The 20274-nt window shown below is 43.9% G+C and overlaps 1 protein-coding gene across 2 annotated transcripts in view; it reads right to left on the reverse strand.

Moving 5' to 3' along the window:
* Nucleotides 1–450: 450 nt before the first annotated feature.
* thrap3 (thyroid hormone receptor associated protein 3) overlaps nucleotides 451–20274 on the reverse strand; it is a 29313-nt gene continuing 9489 nt past the window's right edge. For both annotated transcript variants that reach the window (XM_008120581.3, XM_062962907.1), the window contains exons 3-12: nucleotides 18130–18290; nucleotides 14378–15244; nucleotides 10608–11360; nucleotides 9641–9813; nucleotides 8604–8709; nucleotides 7794–7878; nucleotides 4945–5126; nucleotides 3905–4100; nucleotides 3177–3395; nucleotides 451–1746 (exon numbers count right to left, since the gene is read on the reverse strand). In XM_008120581.3, coding sequence (XP_008118788.1) covers nucleotides 1525–1746; nucleotides 3177–3395; nucleotides 3905–4100; nucleotides 4945–5126; nucleotides 7794–7878; nucleotides 8604–8709; nucleotides 9641–9813; nucleotides 10608–11360; nucleotides 14378–15244; nucleotides 18130–18266 — 2940 coding nt within the window. In that variant the 5' untranslated portion in view covers nucleotides 18267–18290 and the 3' untranslated portion in view covers nucleotides 451–1524. The remainder of the gene's footprint in view (nucleotides 1747–3176; nucleotides 3396–3904; nucleotides 4101–4944; nucleotides 5127–7793; nucleotides 7879–8603; nucleotides 8710–9640; nucleotides 9814–10607; nucleotides 11361–14377; nucleotides 15245–18129; nucleotides 18291–20274) is intronic.

Below are 20274 nucleotides of genomic sequence, written 5' to 3' on the forward strand. Positions count from 1 at the left end.
TATTGCCACAGGGTTCACCCCCACTTCACGGTGCTCTCCCATGATCTTATAGCACTTTTAACTACCTCTTGTTTACAAAACTCACTTAGCGCACTTTTGCCCAGTTCATTTTTATAATAGTGTTGTGTTATAACTTGTGTTTTATTAATGTTTGTTATTTTACTTTTATGTTAATCTTTAATTTTTATTTGCATGTGGTTTGTTATTTGATGTTGTTTTATGTTTGTTATTGTATTTGCCTGGGCTTTGGCCCCATGTAAGTCGCCCCGAGTCCCCCTGGGGAGATGGAGGCGGGGTATAAAAATAAAATTATTATTATTGTGAGTTATATTATAGACTTTGAGCTCTCCTCTTTCTCTGTCGGATGTTCTTTTGCTGTCGGCTTTGTCTGAAAGAGGTTCATCTGTTATAAGCGTGGAAGAAAGCATCAGGAGAGGGACACACAGGTCATTGGTTTAACGTAGTTTTATTTGAAGGAAGTCAAAAACAAAAACTTGTGGGCGCTAAGCAAGAAGTGCACCAATCGCACAAAGTGAGCTCTATGGATAGTACAGGGAGAGGGAGAAAGAGGCTGGAGTGAGGCGAGACAAGCCCTATTTCAAGAGGAACAACCTCTCAACACAGCAATGATGCATTTCATCACTGGTCATCAACACCAAAGGGTCACCTTCAGATCATGATGGCATAACGCTGAAGAGACAACTCACCACCCACAATGGTCAGCCACCCACAAGAAGTGAGTAAATCTTGCTTTATTAAAACATTAATAAAAATACTGGGGAGAATCCCACATTTTTCATGCTACAAGCTTTATTTTGGGGTTTTCTTTTAACCTAATATATTCAGAAGTGTCTTAGAAAACAACGTGGCCCTCAAAGTTGAGTGTTTGGATCCGGAGCTGAAGCCAAAAAGGAAGAAACAGAGAGTGAGGTGACCGAACATCATCCCAGAGCAGTTTACATTTTGGGGAAATCCAGCAAAAGGAAGAGGAGGGAAGACTGGAGCCCTCCACTGCGCCATGCTAAACTTTAAAAATCCCAGCGCAAAAGGAAAACGAACGAACAAAGAAACAAACACCGGCTCCATTAAAAGAAAAGGCTCTGCATTCAAGTCAGAGGAACAGTTCCTTGAACTTAAGAACACCTGGATTTGGTCCCAATGGTTTCTACCCAGGTCTTGAGGATTCACATGCATTGCTCTGGTGTCACGTTAAGAACTAGGAAGGCGTTTCTGAAAGTAACCATTTTTCAGAGGGCATGGCCTAAGAATATGCAAACGCTTAAAATAAAGGGGTTTAAAAAATATCTACCAACAAGGGACGGGGGGGACAAAAGAGTGAGGAAACAGCTCCCCAACTCCATAATCATTAAAAAAAGAAAGAAATCAAAAAATGATTGCCAAGAGAAGTACTCTGGGGTCATTGAGAAGGGAAAAAAACAGAGAATCTGTAAAACAAAACAATCAACTAGCCAATAAGGATCAATGATAGTCCAGATTGACCGGAACATCTCCTCCTGCTTTTTGCTACTCAGCTACTGTCGGCAGGGGTTCCTTCTCCTCCCGGGTCTCGGCCCCGCTCTCGTCATCCTCAATTTCGCCCTCCTCGCCGCTGAACTTGTCATGGGCCCATTTGGGACTGGCATTGGACTTCCGGTAGAGGAAGCGGCCCCGTCCGCGGGGGAAGATGCCTCGGCCCCTGCCCCGGCCGCCCCACTTCTCTCCGCCTTCACCCTCGCGGTCATCATGCTACAAATGCAAAAAGAAAGAGGACAGTCTTGGTCTGCAGCACATGCAGTTATCTAAGCGCTTTCCATCTCTGTCCGTTTCCCAGACACTTATCCTATCTATATACTCGCATAGAAGTCTAAATATTTCAGTAAAAAAAAAATCAACATCCAAAACCTTGGTCGACTTATCCATGGGTATATATGAGTGCTGTAACTTAACCCCTTCTCTGAGCAAGACCCCAGTCTGTCCTGGGAGAAACTTTACAAAGCATGGACCTCCTCTACTCCCTGTGCTATGGGGAGCTTCTGGCCTTTTAGGCCAGGAAATGATGGCTGGCTCATGAGAGGTGCAGTGACTGTCAACGTATCCATGGGTCCTACTAAAATCCAGTTTTGGTCTCCAAACCTGCCCTCAACTTATACATCAGGTTAACTTTTACACTAGTGAATATAAAGAGTAAGTATATCCATACTACACAACTGTATCAGCTGGATATTTTAATTTCAGTGGCTCCCATCCTACGCCATTCTCTTTAGTCTGAGGAGAGGTTCCTTACCAAGGGAGAAACCTGCACAGCACCATACTCTTAGGATTTCCTCCTCTAGTCCCTCATCCTGTTATCTACCACAGTCTTATCTTCAATCAAGTGCAAATGCTCTCTTGCACAGTATTAATGAAACTAAATATCCTAGAGCTTTACAGGAAGGCACTATGCCCATCAAAGTGTTCCCAATTTCATTGTGCTTTTCCTGCCTGGCAAAGGGGGGTCGGACTGGATGGCAAATTGGGGTCTCCTCCAACTCTACGACTCCAATTGTTGAAGAGGATGAAATTTTACTAAAGAAAGCCAAAGAAGATTAAGACATAAGGAAGCGGGGGATTGGAAGGGTTGAGAAGAAAACTGCAATTCTCTGCCAGTCAAAACAGCAGAGGCTTAGATAAGAAACTGAAGAGATAAAAGTAGGGGAAAGTTCAAAAGGAAGACTTTGTGACTTGAAGAGGAAGGGGGGAATTGTTGTGAATTAGAGGTGGCGATGGAAGTGGAGAAATTTTAGAAACCTCTACTATAAAAGGGCTGAGTTGCATCTCATCCCCGTGGCACTATTTTTCCTGTTGCACACCCAGTGACTTTGCTCCAGTCAGAATAAATCTATTACATTTTAATCTCCTCTTCTCTAGTGTCTGATTGGAATAGATACTAGGGATTTGGGGGGGGGGGGGGCACCAAGCCTCAACACTGTTATCACAGTGCAGTGTAAATCTAGCCCACAAGACGGCCTTGGGAGAGGCCCACTGTGTGTGAATTAGTCCTCAAGGGTCAAGGGAGCTGCCAAAGTGTCCAACCAAAGGGTCCACAGCCCTCAACCCACACCTGTGCAATCTTTCCACACAGATATCCTTACGCATGGATCCCTTACGCAAATCCCCTCAGCCTCCAGCGCACCTACCAAGTAGTATTTCTTGCTCTTGGGTGTATACTCGGGGTCCCACTCCTCCTCTCGGGGCCGCTTCTGGAAGTCGGTGCTCACACCACCTCCAACGCCACTGCCACTGCCGCCACCAACTCCACCACTGCTGCCGCCAACTCCGCCGCTGCTGCTGTTGTTGTTGTTGCTGTTGCCGGAAAAGGTGCCTCTTCCCCAGCCACGGCCCCTGGCCCGGAACTGCTGCTTGGTGTCATGAAAAGAAGGGACACGAGAGATAAAAATTTGTGTGCTGGCTGGGAAGATGACCTCCTCTTCATTCTTGGATCAAAGTCTGTGCCCTTTCAGCAAGTCTGCTGTAAGCTGCTTAAACCAAGAGGGAACTGGATCCCAACAAAGATACCTAAATGCTGCTCAACACTTCCGTGGATCTTGGGAGGGACTTAGAATCTGTTCTGTTTTAGTAAGTTTTAAAATGGGATGTAGGATACAAGATTCCCCCCAACCTCTCCTTAAACCCTCACAAAATTTCATGACAACTCATTTTCCTCATGTTTCACTTGAACCATGTTTTACTTGAATTAGATCCATTTCTCTAAATAGGCAAAGGGTTGGGTAGGTAGGCAGCCATAGCAAGATGTGCATAGAAAAGTCTCTTCCTGGAGGGCCTGGCCCCTTCCTTGTAAGAATGAAGGGGAGCCCACAGCTTCCATCCCAGCCCACCGCTCCCCCTCTCAGGAAGGGCCACTTACGAAGGTCCCCCGGGCCCTGCCCCTCTCGCTGGGGCCGGGAAACTCCTTGGTGCCGAGGCGGGACTTGTCAAAGCCGGGTTGAGCAGGCTCCTCTCGCTCTTCGGCCTCTTCAGGGTACTCCTCTGCCTTGTAGGAACGTGAGGACCGAGAGGAGGAAGAGCTGGATCGAGAGCGCTCCCGGACACGACGGTGCTTCCTGAGTCAGGACAAAGCAGGGAGGAAAAATAAAAGAGAAAGGTCAGTTAGGAGCAGCCAGATCTAAGCTGCCTGTCAGAAATGGATGTACAGCCCACTCAGAACTACAGTTTAACTGCCTAGAAATCAGCATCTTTAGGAAACTCAATGCACAAGGCACTGGCAGTTTTTTCCAGATCCCTGCTGCCCTTTGCATCTGTGGTTCTGCACAAACCAAATGCACTCCCCTCCTGGCCTTTGTTCTCCAGCAAGACTTGTGTCGCAAACGTAAAGGGACTGAGAATCAATGTGCCAATCCCCACATGGCTCTTCCACCTGCAACTGGCCATCTATGTTCTGATAAAACCTCAATGTCATTGGGAGCCGATCATGAGTCGCTCAATGAGAAGACCGCTGTCCCTAAAACCCAGAAATACACCTGGCCCACCAGCTACAGGCTTCATTGGAGAATATATATTCTTAAAAATCCCACATTTATACATGAGGCGGTGCTTGGCCCCAACAAACTGAGCAAACGGGTCTGTTGTGAACAAAAATGAACCCTATATTATCCTCCTGTCCCCAGAATCGACTTCTATCTCTGGCATGCCTTGGGAGGCGCTGCAACTTCCTGGACACAGAGGAGGTACGGACACATACCAACAAACCTCAGGCACGCCTTCCTCCAAATTTAAGGGAGCCTCAGTGTGGAGAGGCCGCCTCCAACAGCCTACCATTTGCAGCATCCTAGACTGCGGTGCCAAGCAGTTTCTTCTATTCAGTTCATGATCAGATGCTTCTGTCAGCAACCAACCATCCTGCGGAACACATATAACAAGGTACGAGGCAATTCCTCTCGCACATACTTCTTTTTGGACCCTTTGTGAGACCTTTCCGCCTTCTCTGCTGACCGCTCCCGCGAATGGCTCGAGGGCCTGGAGTCCACCGATTCCCTTGACTTGCCCCGCCTGTCCTTCTCCTTATGTTTTTTGCGCCGCTCAATGTCAAGGCGGAGGTCAACCGGGTCATCCTTATATTTGCTTTCGCCCTGGAAGGAAAGGGACAGAGAGAAAAGGTTTCATGCCTGGGCCTCCAGCTATTCCTTCACCATTACAGCATCCTAACACTCCTCAGGACTGGAAAGGATTTAGTGGCAAGATTCTAACCTTCCTACGTGTTGGAAGTGAAGCAGCACCAAAACTTGTATATAAAGCCATGAGGGACAGAGGGAACTCTGTGGGAGAGGCTTGCTGTCTTGGTTTCATCTGTTCCCTAGATCTATGTATCTTACTGTGTTTTGCTTCCTACCTGAATGAAGAGGTCTCTCCCAGTCTTCCCAAAAGCCCTTTAATGTGTTTTATGGCCCTTTGTTTAAGAAGGGAGTAGCATGAGGCCTCTGTCAGCCTTAAGATGCCTGACATACAGACATAAGAGTTAGCATTAGGGACTCATCTACTCAAATTTGGTAACTTTCTCTTGTCTGTCTACTCTTTTTATCATTAATCAAACTTTTTAATCTTTTTTCAAACCTTACCTGTGAATTTCCTCTAGTTTCCTACCATACACTCATATATAGAACTGGCTATACTGCATTCTGCTCTGCCACAGATACCAAATATCCCTACACTGCATTCACTTCTTACTGTGCCAAATAGAAGTTATTATTAAACAGAACAAAGGGAACAAAGCCAGCATCAAAGCCCTAGCTGTTCCAGCAAAGGAGAAACGATCCTGCTAGGTCTCTAAAGAGCTACTGTCTGTAAAAATGCTATGGATAGTTTGATTTTTTTCTGGCCTCCTGAATGTTTGCTCCACCCTGGCCAAAGGGTTTACGTGCAGAGCGGGCCTAGTAGTCTTCCTGACCTGAACCACCACTTTGCAGCTTTGCCTCATGCTCAGTCTCACCTCTCAAGAGTCAAGGCTCTGCACCGTAAGCACAAACCCGGCATCGTGTTACTTGCACTTCGGTGACAGGGAGGAAAGGTTCGAAAACGCACCTGTCATTGGCAGCTCCAAAGCCAAAGGGAGCCAGACTTGGCTGGAGCTCAAGTACTCTCTGTTCGACTAAGAGCTCCTTGCTTCTCCTGTCCAACTACGGCACAATCCCCTCTTCTCTACTCACTCTTTACTAGTCCTACTGTTTGTAGCTATGTCTCTGCAGGACATGTTCAAACTATTCTGAAAGATACTTATTATAGCTTGCACTGGGCACTGACTTTTGTGCTCTTAGCCATGGTTGGAAGTGTCAGGGATCCCTAAAGAGTACAGAATCAGTTTCTTCCTCCCAAACATGCAATGATATTACTCTATTTTCCCAACACTGATAATAATTTGTGTGTTTTAAATGGCATAAGGAATAAGAAAGAAAGAACAGATTTTAGATGGTCGCTCAAGTACTAAAGATGACCTTTTAAAAAGGTGTTTCGTGTCTCTTTGCTTCCTTTGCCAAAATGCTGGATGTGCAGAATCTCTTGATTTTACAAAGTCACTTTCAGTTCAGGTAGCAGTCAGTTTTGCTTCGGCTCAGAGGCAAGTCACCAGCAGCTCTCTTTAAAATGTCTTCTTCATACAAGTCTTAAAGGGTGGCTTCCATTATGATAGGAGCTGGTTTTTGTGAGCTCTATTGATTTTCTTTGACTCCCAAACCTGAAGGAGAGCTCTTGCGTTTTTCATAGCGAACACAAAGGTTTCATCTGTTAACACCACAATTGACACCGGTTTGCCATGAAGAGCTACCGGCAAAATCCAGGCACATAATAGGCATTCATTTCCTCCATTTTTTTTCAGCTTAAGAAACTTGTCTTGATGATTAATAAACTTGCTAAATATGGGGATATTTGTGTGCATTTACTCACCTGCATGCACTGGAGATAGTATAGAACAGAGATAAAATCATAGAACAGAGATACGGCTATTTTACCTTTCAAAACTAACAAACGACATAATACAGGCGTGATATGGAAACACTTTGGAAGCACTGCTCAAAACTTTTAAGATGAAGAACGTACATTAACATTCAATGTTTAAATTCAACAAGTTTCTCCCTTTTCTTTTGGTTTGGCTTGGTTTGAAAAAATAGTGAACGATCTGCACAAGGGGCTTATAAACATTTGTTTGAAATACTCCTAAGGGGGTCATATTTTTAATAATTCTTGACAACATTCAACAGTATGCAACACATTCGGAGAAAAAAAATATGTATTATCTCTGTATTTGGCTCAGATACGGCTGTGCTTTACTCGTCTTTTCCTGACATGCACCTCTGTCTGTCTGTCTGTCTGAAAATACGGTTGGAAATATCACGGAAAGACAAGGGATTGAGTCATACTTACAAGCGGCAAAATATCACAAAAAGCCTCTTCCATCATCAAGGTCACTTGTTTCCAAAAATCCACTCTTTTTGTCTCAAGCTCAACCTCAATTGACTTTGGGGATCTTTTTTTTTTATACCATATTTCTAACCACTTCACTTCACAAAGGTTGTTGATACATTTTTTTTATTAAAAATTAACCCTTTGTAGTTCATTTTTAGAATTATGCCCATCCTTGAAAGAAAAACACAAACTTAAGTAGAGAGCAAGTGAAACGAAAAAATATATCACTTTTTAATATATATTTAGAGATATATATTTATGCATATAGAAATAAAAGGTTCATGCCTCAAGTATATCTATGTTACATGTATTTAAACTATAGATCGAGGATAACAGTTCACCTTGTAGCTGGACTCTTTGGAACTTTTGGTCTCCTCTTGAGAGAATCCATGTTTTCTAAAAGAACTTGGGGAAATGTCAATCCTCCTAAAAACAAAAAAGGCACAGCAGGGTTAAGAAAATGCTATGGAAACATCACTTCTTTTGGTATGTATATAATGAGCAAACCAGACTTCAGTCTCAGTGCACTGACTCTAAAAACATCAATTTATATGAGCAGGGCTTGGAGGGTTACACTCCACTCTCCCAGAATGTTTTTCAATACTTTGAGGGGATATTTTTATCCCATATATTTAATACTTTCCATTGTTCTTTTTTATGGAGGATAAATGAAGTCTAGGATTCTTCTCTTAGGGCTTCTCAATACTTGGAATACATGTTTCCCGGTCATTTGGGAGAATATTTTTATTTCCAAATATTTAATACTTTCCATCACTTTTTTAAAACGGAGGATCAATAAAGGAAAAGCCAAAAAACAGCTAATGTCCGGTTAAAAATACTTTTTGGCAAATAATTGGAAAATGCTTTTTGATACACCAAAGCAGTGATTCCCACATTTGGTTATGACTTCAACCTGCTCCCCAAAAATACGGCAAATATGATATATAACTCAGGGCCTGCAAGCTCTGTAGTGACCTACCCACCGCATCCTACTTAACATTAATAAACAGCCACCAAGTCTTTCAAGTCCTTCTTGGAATTTAAAGGCTATGATCTGAAACTGAGGAGAGAGCAGCTATGGGTTTTGGAGCAAAGGCCCGAGTTCTCCTCCATTTTTTGGGAAATGTAGCTCCCTGCCACCTGCTGCTCACCTGTGGATTTCGGGGCTTTTGTTCTTAGTTGACTCCTGCTCCGCTCGCTTTAGGTATTTTGTAAAACGCTCATTCAACGTCATTCCCGAGGAGCCAAAGTGATGCTCTGCATATGTGTTGAGGGAATACCACATTATTAATACACTGTGTTTGGACTTTGGACGACATAAAAGTGAGGTCTGATTCGGGAAGCAAACAATAGATGAAAAGGTGAAGGAAGGAGGGAAAGAGAAAGAGATGACTCCTGTTCCCTTCCCTTTCACTAAATAAGAAATTCATCAGCCCTTAAGCAGCCAGTGTTCAAGGCAGTTGGGCCTACTGAATACCAAAATGACCCAATGCTACTCCATGCCACTCTCCTATCCATCCTGCTTCTGAACTGTTTATATCTTCAGGTAAAGTGGATCTTGCCATTCATTTTTAAGCCATCCTGCTTGAAGAGAGATTTTATATAAGAAGGAGCCCATATCATGTGCATATCATTTGCAGGGCAATCCAACTTCCCCAGTATGGATCGGGGTCAATGTTTTCTTTCTCATTTACTGCAATCCTCTTTTGTGGATGCTTGGTCTTTATAATAATGTCAGAACTACCAAGCTCACATTTCATGCACAGCTGGGGCAGGGCATCCAAGATTCCAAAGAAAAGACTCTGGCAAATCATTCTATGAGTGGAAAAACATTGTCCTTTTTGTTCTGGCCCTCCTCTTGTTTACGATTCAGCTGAGTTCACCAGGGAACAGAGATGGCTATATAGTTGCCAAATGGCCTCTTTGAGTCAGCTCACTCTCTTTAGAGGTGGAGCAAAAGGCAAACCCCCAAAAGGTCAAAACAGTCAATTCCAGAATTCTTGAAATAGCAAGCAAATCCTACTCTGGCCGCTCTGGAGGATAACACTGCAAGAGGACACACCAAAACAAAGGAAAGATCAACCATGGAGCCCACTGTGGTCCCATCTGCCACAGATCAGTGACGAAGCAGGGCAGTCCCAAGCCATAGCTTACTCACTCTCCTACCCCCGCCTCTCACGCCACTCACCTTTGACATGGTGGACGATGGTCACAATGTGCTGCGCAAAGAGCTCAGAAGGGCTCCGCTGAGACTGGGCTGACTGGATGTGATGGAAAATAGAGCGGAACTCCTGCTCCTTCTTGCTGCTGTGCACCAAGTCGCGGCTCAACTTGCGTTCCTGGGCCAAGATCCCGCTGGGGCTGTATGTGGGACGGAGAGAGACGATGCATTAACAGCCATGTTAAGAGCCACAAGACATAGCAGTAGCCCTACTACTCTGCTTGCAACAAATTACAGATGCAAGACAATTCGACCCATCTGCCTTTAGGCTAAACCACACATTATTGCTGGCTTAGGAAACTCCAATTCTGCTTGTTCCTTACTTTTCCAGAACACGGTTATGAAGGTGGATAGCTAGAATTTAATTCCACATTTCATGTTGTGGAGCTAGATCTCCATTCCACTCCAGTCTGGATGGAAAGTGGAAAGAGGACAAAACCTCTGGACTTATTAGAGAACTCTGTGCTTTGAGAATGCAATATTTCTATGAGTGATAAGCAAAGCAAAACTAGGCAGTATACAAGCCTCCCCTTAAAGCAGTGGTATCCCAGCTGGTATCCCAGCCAGTTTACCAGCTGTTAGGATTTCTGTGAGTTAAAGGCCAAAACATCTGGGAACCCACAGGTTGGGAACCACTGCCTTAGAACTTGAAGTACCCCTTTTGAGACTAATGAATTCCAGCCACTTTGCTATATTATCTACCTCTGTACTGGATATTGTTTATTTTCATGTATTTAATGACTAATCCCTGGTACTAAGTAACCTCTGAAGACATGCTTACAGGGTTTCCTATTTAGTTGTTTTGGGAAGGGAAGGGCTCTGGGCTTATTCTCTTTAAAGGACTTCTGAGAGACCAGAGGGTGTATTGCAATATAGAGCCATGCCCCGCACTTTAACCCTTTTCCCTTTTGTGGAAAGCAGGTGAGCTCCTCACCGAGCGAGATCCTCGTCAAAGGAATCCATGCGGAGGTTGACCTGGGTCTCGCGGGTGATAGAGAAGGACTTCCCTGTGGCCAGACCCTCTCCCCTGGTGCCAGGCTTCTCCCTGCCTTCGGTGGAGGCCTTTCTTGGAGGCGGAGGGGAGGCGGCACTTTTCTCTTGGCCTGCTTTGTAGGTTGTGACCCGGAAGTTCTTCTCGGGGACGAATCCCCTGTGCCCGGGGTCTGCCCTCTTGGCTGCCTGCCGCTCCTCCTTCTTGGAGGGCTCCCCATAGGGCTCCTCCTCCGCCTCCTCCGCCTTCCGCTGCTTCTCTTTGGAGGGAGGCAGGAAGACCAGGCCTTCCCACTTCCCTCCCCGCTCTTCCTCCTGGCTCTTGCCGGCGGACACCGTCTTGGAGAGGAATCGGGGTGGCTCGTCCTCGTCGTCGTCATCCTCGAAACTGGCCTCCTTCCGCCCTTTGCCCTTGGCCTTCCCCGGCTCATCCGCCTCCTCTTTGCCGTAGTGCTCCTTATGGAACTCAGCCATCTTCTTCTCAAAGTCCTCCCGCAGCTTATAACGTTTGGGGGACTGGCTTCCGCGGTACATCTTTTCTGCGTCGGCTTTGGAAGTGTATGGATCCAGTTTCCCTTTGTTGTCTGACAATCCCATCTCAGAGAAACCTCCCTTCTCTTTCATTTTTTCCTTATCCACATTGGCCAGTTTCTGCTCCTTATCTTTCCCATTCTCGTTCTTTTGATCTTCTAAGTATCTAGTTATAGGAGAAATGGAAGACAAGAAATCAAGGACTGTCACTCTGAGAGTTTAAATCAAGTAGCTTTCAGAAGATCCCCGTGATAATGGACATCAAGTCATTGTTTTGTTTATTCCATCTCTTCTTCTTCCATCTCTTTTATAATGCAATTTCGAAATTTCAAACTATAAACAGGTGCTTCGGAAGCGACTTGGCACAGCTAGAAGGCAAGAAATACGTAAAAAGTCTTACCCAGCCTGTGCATTCACTTACAAACCTGCTTGTAGAGACTTTGCCCATCAATATTCTCACACCTTGGGCTGCTGTGCTTTTAAGTAACACACAGTGGTAATAAAAGCCTCAAAAGCTACGTCAATTTTTTTGGAGGAAAGTCTCCTATGGAAGCTATAGACAATTCAAAACACAAATAAAAGCAAAAAGGTTAACAGGGGAAAACACCAGATTGGTTGGGAGGAACACGAATAGTCAGCAACGTTATCAAGACTCTCAATCCCCAATGGGAACTGATAGTAAGAGAACTAGCAATGAACAATATGGCAAGATAAGGATGGAAGAGCTTGTATGACAGCAGTTAAGCCTATTTTTTAAAAAATCAGTGGACAGGTATTGGCATCTAAAGCTCTGGGCTGACTCCTGAAAAGCGGGAGTGAGCACTAGGAGAAAATGACTTGCTATTTGATGTCTAATAGGCCTCAAATATGGCAATTTTATGCATGAGGGACTTCTGAGAGATTCTGTTACTACCAGCTCTGCTCAGATCTTGCAAACTCAGGGCTTGGCTTCCTTGATGGATCCAATCCATCTACAATGTGGTTTTCTATTTTCTTAATTCTTTGACTTTATTAAGCACCAAATAATTACAAATTAGTCATATTAATTTTTTGTAATAATCATTTCTAAAAAAAATCCATGTCAATGATTAAAAATGCTTGAGAACGCTTTTAGAGAAGCGAGAAAGGGTCATATATCAAAAACTGATGGTAGGCTGAAGAAAAACAACAGGAATATTGGGCTGCTCTGCATTCAAATACTGATTTGGTTTCCATCTTTGTTCTTGGAAGTCTGCAGAGCTGACAGGTAGCTCCGATGTTACAGTTGAGCTAGAACTGAGCTTTGGTATATAAAGCAGCAGCCACTTGGGCAGAAGCCCCTGTTCATTATTCCAGCAACACAAAATCAACACTTTCCTCTTTAAAGGGAGCCAGACAGAGGAAGAATGTTTTAACTCAGCACTCAACCCACCGCCAAAGCAGTGCATTGCAATGAGGTATGATCCAAATAGATCCAAAATCAGAGTCTAGTAGCCACAACAACCAGTAGCCACAACTGGATTTGTTTTTCTACTTCATATTTAATCTACTTATAGTTACACTCATATGTCCAGAGGGACATATCTCTCAGGGAGGCAATGTCTAACAGAAATAAATCATGTGCGAAACAATCAAGACAACATGGTGATTAATGTTATCTAAATTCTCTGACTGATATTTTTACACTTGCTACTCTACTTGCCCTGCTTTCAACTTGTAACTTAATCCCATTTTACCAAAGCTATCATTTAATCAAGTTTTATCGTGTTCTAATTTACTGTAGTTAACTATTAGAGGAGTTTTAGGATAGTAATTAGGGTCTATTTGCCTGTGTACTTTTTGGTTTTAGTCTTTTACTGCTGATATGGTCAGTGGACTTATCAATAAATAGATCTAACTATCAAGACAACAGAAACCCAAACTATTACTGAATGCAATCTTTTTTTTAAAGGATGATGCTATGCTATATCCTCTTTTCATGGGCCTAAATCCAAGTGATACTCCCAACGTACAGCCACCATCAATGGGAACGTGACTTTCTTGGACAACATGATCAGCTTCCCCTTTCAATATTCAACTAACCAGACATGCAAAGACAGGGTTCAAATGAGCCAGGGCCAAAATGTGTCTTCTGCTCCTGACACATTCAACAATCCTGGTTCAGCAAAGGAGGCTTGGACTCTTAAAGAAAGAGGTGGACAGTCCCAACCATCTCCTTGGGCACAAGCCACAGTGAATGCATGGAACCCTAGCTATTATTCAATGTTAGCTGTGTCTGAAACAGTCCAATGAATATGTGCAAGATAAATCAGGGAAGGGATACAATGCTAATCAAGTATAAAGTGAAATTTGTAATTAATACTTCATGCAATAGTCCCCAGGAGGCACAAGCAATTAACTGCACAAGTCTTTTCCATGACTGCCTTAGCTACTCTTCTCAATCTCTGAAACAATTACACTTATGCTGTTTTTAGGTCTCAATTATTCAAAACTATTTTTTTAAAAACCCAATAAAGTTTTGAATATGACACTAAAACCATACTCATCATCCTTCATAGATTTCTTCTTCCTATACAAATACTTTAGCCCAGCTATCTTTTCATATAATTTCTACAGCACATAAAATTAACATAGCACCCTTTAACATTTTTCATAAAGAGAGATTTCCACTGAGTGAGGGTGGCAAAATACTTTCAGAAAACTCATTATTGCTAATTATTATGTCACTTTTATTTTAACTGTATGTGGGTTTTTTCCTGTATACTTCTGAGTAATTAGGAAGAGAACAGAGACATAGAAACAGTAGGATGGGTTCAACCAAAGCCAGTTTTGCTTGGTTCTGATTAAAATCAGTGAGAATAGTTAGTCATGACTTCGGTCTTGTTGATTTCAATGGGCACTAAGAAAAACTGGGGGGATAAATCCATTTTATATGAGTGGTGACTAACAAATCCTTTTCAATAAAATGGGTCTACTGGATATGGAAGTTAGAGCCTGGATTCAGTCTAGTGTGCATTTCGCTCCACACATCATTATATCTGAATCCTGCTCTTTGTTGCCTTTGGGGAAGGTTTTCCCACCCAGGAGCTTGGTTGTCCTAAAATGAATTTATTCCTATAGCTGCCCTAAACTACAACCCAAGCTATGCAACAACCGAAAGCCACATAGAAGCACTACCAAGCTCCAAGGATCGGAACTACTTGCCTTTTGGAGAAGGCGCCCCCCATTTCTTCCTTCTGAGAGCTTCCATAAATGGAGCTGATGGTTGTGGGGCTTTTGCTCATGGGGCTCTTCCTCGTGGGGCTCAGACCTCCTAGGCTGTGCTCAAAGGGATGAGAGCCCCCCTGAAAGCCGCTGCTCTGCAGACCGGAGCCCAGTGGCGGATTGGAAGCAGTGGGGCTGGGCTTCTGAAGGGGGCTGGGTCGGGGGGAGCGGCGCCGGACCACCACTGACTGCAGGGGGCTCTTCAGGGCCGGGCTACGCTCCTTGGGGCTCAGCTCCGAGGCCCCTCTTGTGGCTGAACCTGCGCCGTAGGGGCCCACCTCCTGCCAGGCCTTGGATGCCTCAGAGGATTTTGCATCTTGGGCCGCTCCCCCAGAGAAGGGCTGCTCCTTGCCGTCGTCTTCCTGGTTGTCACCGCCCCCCTGAGAAGCCTTGGAAGAGGCCTTCTTCTCCTTCAGGGAGCGGCGCTTGGAGGAGTCGCCTCGGCTGTGGTTCGAGGAAGAGCGCGAGGAGGAAGACCGCCTCGACCGATCAGAGGAGGACTTGTCAGAATTCCTGGAGCGGCTCCTGGATCTTGGGGACGGAGAGCGCCGCTTGGGCGAGCGGGAACGCGAGCGACCCCGGCGGGGGCTGTAGGCTTGACGGTAGTTCTGCCAGTTGGAGCGGTAATTCCCATAGCCACCTCGGTTATACTGGCCCCATGGGTAGAAGCCACGATTCCTCCCGCGGAAATAATAGGGCCTACGGTATCCTCGGTTGTGGCCTCGGAAATCCCGGTTCTGATAGACCCGTTGGTGGCTCCTCTCTCGGTTGTGCGATGGGGAATATGACCGCGAACGGGACCGGGAACTGGGGAAAAGAAGAAAAGGTTAATGAGGAACTGCTTTACAATAAAGTTCTACCTTCTGACTCCAAGACAAAGGCTCACTCTTTGCAGTCTGACTGTGATGAATATATACTTCTTGGTATGTAGAGTTTTTGGATGACAGGTGTAAATATTAGAATGTGTGTGCTCCAGGAAAAGAGGCTGACCAGAGGCTAGGAAAAGAACATGGCCATAAGTATAGGATGTTTGAGAGGCATTCTACATGTGGTAAGTCTAATTGCCTTTCTTTTTCTAAAAAATGTCCTGAATCCACTGAGCGCTAGTATAGTTGAGACAGTCAGACAAGGGCTGGAGAAAACACATGTTCAAATCCCTATTTGGTCACAAAGCTTAGTGAGTAAACCAAGATCTGTCAAATACCTACCTTTCCAGATTGCTGTTAGTATAAAATGGAAAACAAAAGGCCCTTGTAACCTCATCAAAGAAATCAAGATACAATTGTAACACACAAGCTGACGAAGCTGCTTGAAATCCCACTATGTACTACGAATGCTAGAGAAGACGATGCCTTCCAAGTGATGTGGAGAAGCAGTATTTTAAACTCATACCCTGGAAAGCCACAAGTCATCAAAATAGGCCAAATAGCAAAGCTTATAAAAATTATACGGATGCGGAGCTACCGCAGAAATCCAACAAAAGTAAAAACAGTTTTCAAACTGAGATAAGTCACCTTTTACAGGATAAACCCACATCTGGTACAACTTTGCCTTGCCTCTTCCATGACCATTGTTAAGGGGGAGGACCAAGGTAATCTTACCTTGGATGCTGCCTCATTCGCAAATATTTTCAGCAACGTAAAATGGAAAAGACATGCACGCAGCCTAGAGTAGGCAGGGAAAATAAGCCAATTATGGGGTGTTCCAAAAGCCCCAAGCTAGGAGCCAGGCCCCAGGCGGCGGCTGAGCTTTGCTATCAATTACTGCCGAGGGACCTGCTGGCTGCTCCTTCCACAATCCATTCTTGCCAACTCAACCTTTGAAGAGGTTTCGCATCACAGAACTATGGAGACTGTAAGGAAGGACCCAGTTGGGATGCAGCAGACGTTGTAAAATGAGCAGGACGGATGTTCTCATTTCCCACAAACCCCCGATAAATTTGAACACCACTCTTCTGATGAAGTGCATGAAAAATGCAACTGTTGCCTGCAAGAACTGAACAGACTGCCTTGAGCTGAAGCAGACCCAAAGGAAACTCCCTAGAGAGAGATACGATTGCGACACAAGCCACGTTGTTCTCCTTGGCTGGCTTTCCAAAAGCAACCACTTGCTGCAGCTTATTTCCCCCTCTGCCTCGTCATTCAGACACACAACTTTGTGTTCCATAAGAAAGGAAACATACCTCTGTGAGTTAACTATGCTCATGCCTGATGCGTCGTGCATACAAACCCCATCCATTCTGTGTCTCCAGCCAAGTCATTCGCAAAGCCAAATCTCCCCCAACAGCTGCCCACCAGAACAGGCATTTTGCACTCTGGGTTTGCTCTCCATTTGCCACAGCTTTCCTGAAGGAAGCCGGACATTCCTAGCCTACAGTCAGTCCTCCCTTAACGCTCTTGCCCTCTGCTTGAGTTTCAACTTTTCTCCTCCATCTGGCTTAGTTCGCTGCTCCTCCCTCCATATATTTTTACTGCTGTCCTTCTGCTGCCATGCTCTAATTATTAGCAGTCATTTTCTACCCCCCAGCCTAACAAAACACAGAATCTTTGTGATCCTTTTACAAAGTACAATTAATGTAAAAAGCAAAGAAGCAGGGCAAAGGACGAATGCAAAGATCTAAGCAGAGCCTCAAATAGTTCTCAAAAAGCAGGCAATACCATGCACAGCTCAATTATTTATTATTTATTTATTTACAGCATTTATATTCCGCCCTTCTCACCCCGAAGGGGACTCAGGGCGGATCACATTTCACATATTAGGCAAACATTCAATGCCTTTTAACATAGGACAAAGACAAACAACAACATAGCTCCGAGCGGGCCTCGAACTTATGACCTCCTGGTCAGTGATTCATAGCAGTTAATTGCACTGGCTTGCTCTCCCGTCTGCGCCACAGCCCCGGGCCAATTACACTTGGTCCAAGGATTATTCAACTTTGGTTTCATTTTTTGAAGAAAAAAAGGAAAGGAAACCAATCTAAGTACAGCAACTAACTAGATCACAAAATCAATTCCCTTTCATAGCCTTCAGTAGGATAGATATACCTTTCTCTCTAGATATCGAACTAGTTCTACCACATAACTCTTGTCAGGTGAGTTGAGACTAAACTGCCCACCAGAAACACACTTGTTCTTGAAGTTTTAAGATTATATACGCAAGCAAACTACAAGTTCCACAGTCTGAAAACCAGGATGGGAGGGTTACTGAGAGATTGACTAAGGTCTGTGCTTTGTATCATTTCCAAAAAGGCTACAGGGCTAACAAACTATCATTTGTACCATCAAAGAAAAAATATACTACTAAAAAAATCAAACCACAGGCATCTTAAAATAGAATAGAATCTAGAAAGTAAGTTTTCAGCACATATTTCATTGTGTTTGTCAAAGCATAGAGAAAGGATCATACAAAAACACACACAGCTTCCCTCCAAATCAGATGAACAGCCAAAATGATCCAGAACGCTAAATCCAAAGAGAAACAATACATTCCACAATGCAGGAAGCACGAACGCTAATATTTCTATGCCTCAGTCATTTTTATGGCAAGTTACAGAACTCACTGGCAAACAAAAGAAGTCAAGATGACAGATTATTCAGTCATCTGCAATCAAAATTTTTCCAAAACAGAATTCCCATTTGTAAAGGTTTCATGATACGCAAAAAGGACACAAGAACATAATATCATAGCCTTACCTTAGCCTCCGTTTCCTCGACCGTGAAACAGACCGAGACCTGGACCGGGACTTTGAAAAAGACCGGGAGCGAGAGCGGGATCCAGATCTCGAACGAGAAGAACGGGACCCCGATTTGGATTTATTTGTTTTCGACATCTCTCACAACTCCTTCCTCCACGCCTGTCGGTACAGAAGGGAGCAAGAAAAAGCAGCAAGTGAATTGTTTGCCAGCTTTTCCTCTGGATATGTTGAATAGAGCAGTTTTCTTTGCAAAACGAAAACATCTATGAAGATTGATCTAACAGGCTTTAAAATGGAATCCTAAATAGAACACCAGAACTCAAAGACGGCAGACGCCCTGAGAACTCTCTGGACCAGCCCTTTTTTATCTTTTCACTCTCACTAAACTCTTGAAATTTTGCCTGTCCGTGAAAATGATTATATCTACCACTCAAAGAACATGCTTCTCCCATTCACTGAAAAGGGAACTGTACAAACTTCCTTCATGCCCTTAGGGTCCCCAAGACTCCTGGCTGATAGATCCTACTCTGGACTAATTTAGGGGCTCTTTTACTTTCACCCAAAAGACACAACTTTGTTTAGGTTTTTCACCCAAGATTAGGATCAAAAGGGAGCTTAAAACAGTATTAAAAGAGATACAGGGAAGAACAATGTTCTAATATTGAAACTGTAGTAAAATAATTATAGTGTTCAATATTACTTTAAAAATATGGTACTTTTTAAGACGATATCAATACTCCCTTTCTCAACAACTAAAGAAAGGTCTTTCTCTAAAATCCCCCCAATTAGGGCTGCCGATTCTCCCGCTCCGCATCTAACCAAGAGAATACTTACAGACCAATACTAAGGACGAGGTGCTGACTCTCAGACCAGCCCCGTTTGCAGCTGGAAAACCCAGTTATACACTTGTCACAGTCAAGAGGCCTCAGGGGAGTCCCCTTGCAGCCAAAATAAATTGGGAACCCTTCCAAGTATTTCGACATTTCAATCACTGGGGTGAAAACTAACTTTTTCTACAGTATCAAATGCCTTCAGAGAATCACATTTGCAATGGCAGAATGCAAGAGAGACACCTCAAGCAAAGACCTCAGATTTTTTTAAAAAAAATACAGCACACAAAATATAAAAATATCATCAAAGATAAATTAGTTAGAATTGACTTCTCAAAGGTAGCTTCTTAAAGAAGCCTTCAAAATTTCTAAAGTATTTCTGAAGAATAGAATATAGTGCAACAGAAAAACAGCTGATTTTTTAAAAAGTCACACTGCTGTATTAATGAGCAGAAAAATATGTTCCATTTCCAGATATATTCTCTTCAAAATTGAGCCAAGTATTACCTTCTCTTACAGTGTTTTTATAAAATACTGTTAACGGAGCATAACACTTCTAAAGAATGCAACATTTCTAGAACAAGAGTAAAAATAAATTGTTGCAAATCTGTTTATTCGCAGCAAACATTCCCAATTACTCGGAATGTGTTTTCAAAACTGGTCACACTGTAAACCTTATCTGACATACTCCATCCCTTGACACAGATCTAATTATGGGTGGCAATAAAAGGACCCAAAAAAGGAGTCCTGGCCATTTCTGAAAGCTAACAGGAGAAGCTGCATGCCTCAAGTAATCTTGAGCAAAGAAGGCTCTGGAAGGTCCATCCTCTCTTTCTGCCAGGGCCGGGCTGACAGGGGCTTAACCCTATAAGCCGACACCTGGCTTGTCCCATCATTTTTGCTCTACAAAGAAGCATGAGTATGCAGTGAGAGAATTCAGTCATTTGCTTAACTGGGGAAACCTTTCTTTCTTTGAAACCAGGCACAAATTCATGTATTCAACTGTCTTTGCTTCCCTCCGCCTAACCTGCAATTTGTACCTGCTTCAAGCAATGACAAAGACTGAGCAACAGTGGAACTGGGATTTCCAAACAACACGTTGCCAGGAATTAATACTTCCCCCTCCCTCCCCCTCCCTTTCACAGAAGAAGGGCTCCTATTTCAGAGTCAGCTATGCTCTGTGGATTCAGGAAGCCTTGGCAGATGTCAAGATTTCAGCCTCCACTGACATGCACCCAACAGGATATAAGGACAGATTTGTTAAAGAAAAAAGACAGATATGAATCAAAATAAGCTCCAGGCAGCACATTTCT

This window comes from Anolis carolinensis, unplaced genomic scaffold (genome assembly GCF_035594765.1).
Source record: "Anolis carolinensis isolate JA03-04 unplaced genomic scaffold, rAnoCar3.1.pri scaffold_10, whole genome shotgun sequence".
NCBI lineage: Eukaryota > Metazoa > Chordata > Lepidosauria > Squamata > Dactyloidae > Anolis > Anolis carolinensis.